The 7,159-nt window shown below is 33.2% G+C and overlaps 1 protein-coding gene across 1 annotated transcript; it reads right to left on the bottom strand.

The window, feature by feature from the left end:
- Positions 1-2,406: 2,406 nt before the first annotated feature.
- On the bottom strand, positions 2,407-4,160 carry LOC105033918 (premnaspirodiene oxygenase-like). Its single transcript, XM_010908905.3, has 2 exons — positions 3,249-4,160; positions 2,407-3,140 (listed from the first exon to the last, which is right to left on the bottom strand). The coding sequence occupies exons 1-2, from the start codon at positions 4,137-4,139 to the stop codon at positions 2,526-2,528; spliced, it is 1,506 nt and encodes a 501-aa protein (XP_010907207.3). The 5' UTR covers positions 4,140-4,160; the 3' UTR covers positions 2,407-2,525.
- Between the last annotated feature and the right edge of the window lie 2,999 nt (positions 4,161-7,159).

The raw sequence follows: 7,159 nt of genomic DNA, 5'->3' as shown, positions 1-7,159 counted from the left end.
AAGCATTTCCATCAAAAATTATGTCTTGGCTAATCAGCATCCTTCCTGTCACTAGATTATAGAGTTTGTAAGCTTTTGATTGCTCGCTATATCCTATGAAGATGTTTTTCTTATCTTGATTATTTAACTTCTTTCTTTTCTCCTTAGGTACTTGGGCATAAGCAATACATGCGAATATCTTACATTGATACTTGGCTTATATCCACTTCATGCTTGTTGTGGGGTCATATGCTTGAGATTCATAGTTGGACTTCTATTAATCAAATAGGTTGCACACGCAACTGCTTTTGTCTAAAATAACTTTGGTAGTTCTTTCTCTTTGAGCATACTTCTTGTCATATCCAAGATAGTTTGATTCTTTCACTTAGCGACACTATTTTGTTAAGGAGAGTATGTTGCTGTAAATTGTTGGTGAATTTTTTTGCTGCAATAGCTTTTGAAAATATTTGAGGTATCGTCTCCAATTTTATCCGATCTTAATATCTTCAATTTATGACCACTCTCCCTTCCTACCATAACCTTAAATGCTTTAAAAATAGAAAGTGTAGCAAGCTTTTCTTGAAGGAAATAAACCCATAGTTTTCTAACGTAATTATCAATGAATATAATAAAATATTTATTATCTCTATATGACTTTGGTATAGGTCTGCAAATATCTGTGTACTAACTTCAAAACTATGGAGGCACATTATGTCTTGCTTCTTTTAAAAAAAAATCCAGATTGTTTAACAACTATACATCTTTCGCATATTTCTTTCACAATTTTATTAATAGATAAAAAATTCAATCCATCAAAATTTAAGTGCTCGTATTGCAAATGCCAAAGCCATGTGTCATCCCCCAAACATGCTTGGAAGCATCTCTCAATCACTATTTTTATATTGATGGGAAACATTCGATTCTTTGACATGTAAACCTTTGTGATCAACTCCTCATTGTTGCTTCTTAAAGTCAATGAAGAGTCCTCCATGTGGATGATATAGCCTTTTCCTAACAATTGTCCAAAGTTGCTCTTTAACTCTGATGCATAGTATACATTAGAGATATATATACTCAAGCTAGCCATTCTTCAAGTAGATCATCATCCTTCCTTTTCCCTTCACTGGAACTTTGGAAGAGCCGCCAAACTTGACATATCCATACACATTATCATCTATTTCCATGGTAGCTTTCTTTTGCTACATATATGGTTTGTTGCACCTGAATCAAGAAATCATATATTTAAAATATCTTTACAATCTTCTTGACAAGCAAGTAGCAAAGTTAGCTCTTCTCCTACAGTACCATCAGTGTAGTTATTTTTCTCTTCAACCTTTTTATTCCAACATTCTCTACTATAATATCCATATTTTTTATAATTATAGCATTGAATATTAGACTTACTAGTACCATGCCGATTAAAGTTTACTTCATGATGGTATCCTCCTTTTGTAGAGTTGCAACATCTTTTTCTAGTTTTACTCTTTTGTTTATTTAGTTTCAACTTTGTCTTCAAAATTTATTCGGTTGGCTCTATATCAGATTTATTTTGCAATCTTTGCTCATGTACTTGGAGAGATCCTGTTAATTGATCGATGGAAAATGACTCGATGTCCTTCAACTCTTCTATGGAAATGACAATGTGCTCAAACTTTGAAGTTAATTAATGAGTGCAAAATCTTCTCTACAACTCGAATATCTTCAAGTGTTTCATCATTTCTCTTCATTTGATTCACAATAACCAAAATCAGAAAAACATAGTCTGCAATACTTTCAGACTCCATACGGATGTCTTCAAACTTGGCTCGCAATGTCTGCAAGCGAATCTGCCTCACGCACTCATCTCCTCTGAAAATGATTGCGATGATATCCCATGCTTCCTTACTTGATGCCGCTTCGATATTTTTCTGAAAAGAAGACTCCTCTACTGCTTGATAAAGGAAGAACAAAATCTTCTTATTCTTCTTTTTTACATCTTTCAACTCATTTTCTTGATTTGCAGAGAGGCTGGCTTTTTCTTGTGTCATGAGTTCATGGCATCCATTATTGACAATTTCCCATAGATCTTGAGATCCAAAGAATGTCTTTATTTGAAAAGACCAATTCTTATAACTTGCCTATGAAAATTTTGAAATTTGAGGTTAAAAAAGATTCGCGGCCATTTTTGCTGACAGAATCTCTTCTTTTAATTTGGCTTTGATATCACAATATTGATTTTTTTTAATAAGCCTCAAAGAAAAACTCACTCACTTACAAGGAGAAAAAAAGCAAAAAAAAAAAGTGTTGAAAAGTTTCTTCAATTCATCGTACTGATCTTTCATTCATATGCAAATTTATAATTATTTAACAGACACAATTGGCATCTCTTTGGAAAGGACATCATTAGCATCTTTTGGAAGATACATCCGTATAAATACACCTTTATTCACTGGACATTTCAGATGGATACAAACCTTCCCAATAGATACAACATTCTATGAATAGATTTAGTAACCAGTACAAACACTTTATATGGTATTTAGTTTGATGGATGCATCTATTTGGCTTTAGAGGGGTATGTGCGGAGTAGCGATTAAGCACAGGGGTGATTTCTTGGCCACAGTTGCCCCTTGCGTCTCGGCCATGTCGACATCGTTGGGGCCCATTCCGTTGGGAAGCTTCCAATCAAAATAGTAGAGGAGATGGGACAGGATCAGCTCCATTTCGGCCCATCCAAAGGTCATCCCTGGGCAAATCCTCCTCCCCGCACCGAAAGGCACGTATTCAAAGCTGCCACCTACGTAGTCCACCGAGCTGCCATCGAACCTCTCCGGCTTGAAGCTTTCTGGGTCCTCCCAGTATGTTGGATCCCTTGCTATAGCCCAAGCATTGATCATGACCCGGCTACCCACCGGAATATCGTATCCATTCACTTGGCAACTCTTGGTGCAGACCCTCGGCAGCAGCAGCGGAGCTGGCGGGTGCAACCTTAGAGTCTCCTTGATCACCAGCTTCATGTACTGGAATTCACTCATGTCCCCCTCTTCAATCCTGGGCCTTCCCTTCAGCACTCGCCGCACCTCCGCTTGAGCCTTCTCCATAATCTCAGGGTGCTTCATTAGCTCTGTCATCGCCCATATCGTCGTTGCCGACGATGTGTCGGTCCCTGCAACGAACAAATCCTGAAAACTTTTGATGAGAAACTAGAGATCATTCGAAGCAGCATGTACGTCTTGCCATAAGCTCTTTCTAAGTAGCATGAAACCAAGTAATTAGTTGGGCATACTGACCATGGTTACGGCCTTGATGTTGGCGTGTGTGAGAGGGAAGTCAAGTCCACCATTTTCCTCCAGCCCTAAAAGAACGTCGACAACATCTTCCTCTCGTGGATCATCCCCTTTGTTGCCATTTGAGGTGGCTCTCTTCTCTTGGTGCTCCTTGATTATCTCCTCAACGATCTCATCCATCTCACGCCGAGATTTCTCTGACGCGGATCTCAATCCAGTGAGAGTGTCGATAAAGGTCAACGAGGGGAACAGATCAGCGACACAAAATCCGGATATCAACTCCGTCAGTTCCCTAGTCGCCGCGAGAAACCTCTGCGCATGCTTGCATGTCTTGCCAAATGCGACTCTTGAGATCACGCCATTGGTTAGTAAGCGAAGCTTCTCGGAAAGGTTCACAGGAGATTTGTTCAACTTGGAGATAGTCCCCACGAGGTCCAAAATCTCCTCCTGTAGAGGCGCGGCAAATGACTTGACACGCTTTGTACTTAGTAGCTCGACCGTGCATATCTTTCGCAGCTGCCGCCAGTAGTTACCGTAGGGAGAGAAGGCTATGTCAGCGCATTGGAAGAGCATCTCGGGGATGAATAATTTGGGCCGGGTGGCAAAGATGAGATCATGGGTCTGCATGATCTCTCTCGCAGCCTCCCGAGAGGAGATGACTACATGGTCGACATGTCCGAGTTTGAGAAGCATGACAGGCCCATGTCGCCGGGACAGGTCTCTGAAGGCGCGGTGAGGGATACTTCCGAGCACTCGGTGCAAGTGGCCTATGATGGGAAGCTTCGGCGGGCTTGGAGGCAGCTTCATTGCTTTGGATTTGGGTGCCTTAAGCACTACAAGAGCAAAGAGGAAGGAGGAGAAAAGAAAGGCCAAGGAAACGAAGTTGAGTTCCATGGCTGGTATTAGATGATTCTAGTTTTTCTGATGCTTTGTTAATGGACTGGTGGCTGCGGAAGTCTATATAAATAGGAGTATGCTGAGCTGCTCAAGAGGTTTTCATTGAGAGTAACGGTCAATAATGTTGAAATATCAAGCAATTTAGATCTGACCGGCAGGTGTCCAGCGGTGGCTGCTGACTAAACTGTAGCTAATGAAGCAACAACTCACTTGAAAGCGCACAAAAGCAGTCATACTTCCAATTCTAATAAGTCGAATGTGATCCTAGAAGTCACATTGCTGAAAAGTCACACTTCCAATTCACCCATCGAATTCGCATTGCAGCTGCTCCGGCATTTTTATCACCAGCGCAAATTCAAGTATCGCAGGATGCTATGCATGGTTGGATGTGGTCCATCTTAAAATAGACAGCTGCACATACTCATATAGGTGCATTAAAAAATCAAAAAGAAAAGAATGTATAAACTTTCGAGATATTTGAATAATTTGAATGACCATCTATTTTACGATGGACGGCATCTAACCTGCACAACACTCACTATAAAAAAAAAAATATTTTTGCGACGAAATTATTTGTGACACAAATATTTCGTCATCATTAATTATATTTATAATAAAAAAATTGATCATAAATAATAAAATATTTACAATGAAAATAATTTTTCATCTCAAATAGTTGCCTATCAGCGACGGAAAAATTATTCCATCATAAATATATATTATTTGTAATGAATATTTTTATCATAAATAATACATCATTTATTTTAATTTTAAATTTTTAAATATTCACAATGAAAATATTTTCATCATAAATAATTTAAGCATTTATGATGAAAAATATTTTTACATCGAAAATAAGATTGTTCCCAATGCAAATATTATCGTCGCCAATATTTGAAAAAAAAATTTAAAAAATTTAAAAATTATAAATTATTTACGATGAAAATATTTCATCGTAAATAATTGAGTATTTAAGATAAAAAAATTTTTATCATAAATATTTGATTTTTTATGATGAAAATATTTTCATCGTAAATAGTTAAAAGATTTAAAAATTTAAAAAAAATCTAAAATTGCTCATTATTTATGATAAAAATTTTTCATCATAAATAAAAAATTTTTAAGATTAAAAAAAAATATCATAAATACTTGATTATTTATGATGAAAATATTTTCATTGTCAATAGTTAAAAAAAATTAAAAATTAAAAATAATTAAAAATTACTCATTATTTATGATAAAAATTTTTCATCATAAATAAATAGTTTTTATGATAAAAAAATATTCATCATCAATACTCGATTATTTACGATAAAAATATTTTCATCATCAATATTTTAAAAATAATAATAATTTAAAAAAATCAAAAATTACTTATTATTTACGATGAAAATTTTTTATCATAAATAATTAAGTATTTATGATGAAAATTTTATTTTCATCATAAATACTTTTATTTATAACAAAAATATTTTCATCGTCCATATATAAAAAGAATAAAAATTTTAAAAAATTATAAAATTTAAATTTTTGATTTTTTGTAAGGTAACTGCATCTATTTTTTATAGTAGCTGTATACATCTTTTATCTTTTTATATGATAAAGAAGTAAATATGATTATGATCCAGACTGAACTTTTTATATGAAAAAATTATATGAAAGTGAGTGATATTCGCAGATTAGAATGAATAGATTCTTTTAAATGAAATGAGCTATATATTTATTTATGACATAAAATTTATTTGTTCATCGCTGTCACTGTTACTAGTGATATCAATGAATCTTTCTGATGGTGTGTCTGCTTTAAGTTGCATGAAAGGAGCCTCCTTTCATACAAAAACTATATAGTTAAGTAGCGTATTCTAGCATAGCTTTCACGATCTCGAAAAATATCATATTTTTCGCATTGATCGACGCTTAAATATATCTCTGTAGGAGTTTCAATCATGAGAAGATAAACAATACGAGCACTCATCTTCCTAGCAATGCAAAGCATAAATATGAGCTTGTGCTTTATAACACAACTTGCACTATCCAAAGGTCTATTTTGATTCTAGTTAATTATTAGATCGTTCATGCTCACATAATTTTTGATGAATTTTTTAAGCTCGATCCTCACATACATGCAATATACGAGCTTCTGGACCTCTAACTTCCTATCTCTACCCTATCCTCCAAATCTCAACTTGATAGATTTCTCTTGCGATCTCAAAATTACCATGATATTTTTGTACTCCAACTTTCGAAATGAAGACTCCAAGAAGAAGATGAGTTTCTTAGAGATTGAAGATCTCAAAGCTATCGATCTTCTATAGTGTCCATTCCATTACAGAAGTTAAAGAGCTGTTCTTATAACAATTATTAGCAACATAAATTAAACTTTTCATGGTAATTATATTTTTTATGTACATAATTTTTTTGAAAGAAAAAAAAATTTTTGAAGAAAAAATCATAAATTAATTATTTATATAAAATTTATTTGATTAATATAAAATTAATTTTTTTGATGAAATTATTTTAAAAAAAATTTTAGACCAAAATTTTTTTAGATTAAAAAATTAATTTTATTTTTCATCACAAATATTTTTTTAATATCATTTTTTTGTTAAATTTTTTAGATGAAATTTTTTTTAATAGAAAAAATTTAAAATTATTTTTTTATAAAATTATTATTGAAAAGATATTTAATTATTAGCAATGTAAAATAAATTTTTATCATAAATAGTCTTTAAATTTTTTACAATTTTTTTCAAGAAAATATATTTGCAACATAAATTTATTTTTCATTAGCAACCATATTTTAAAAATATCATTTTAATCAATTTTTGAACAAAAAATTTGTTAATGGAAAAAAAAATTTTATAAGCGATGAAAAGGTGTTTTCATCGAAAAAACTATTTTAAAAATATTTTTTTAATTTTTTTGAAGAAAAGATTGTTAAAGAGAAAAATAAAATTTTGGGTGGTATTTATTAGCGATGGAAATTAGATTTCCATCGCTAATAGGCTTATTAACAA

Source organism: Elaeis guineensis, chromosome 15, assembly GCF_000442705.2.
Source record: "Elaeis guineensis isolate ETL-2024a chromosome 15, EG11, whole genome shotgun sequence".
Lineage (NCBI taxonomy): Eukaryota > Viridiplantae > Streptophyta > Magnoliopsida > Arecales > Arecaceae > Elaeis > Elaeis guineensis.
This window is presented reverse-complemented; position numbering and strand designations above follow the sequence as displayed.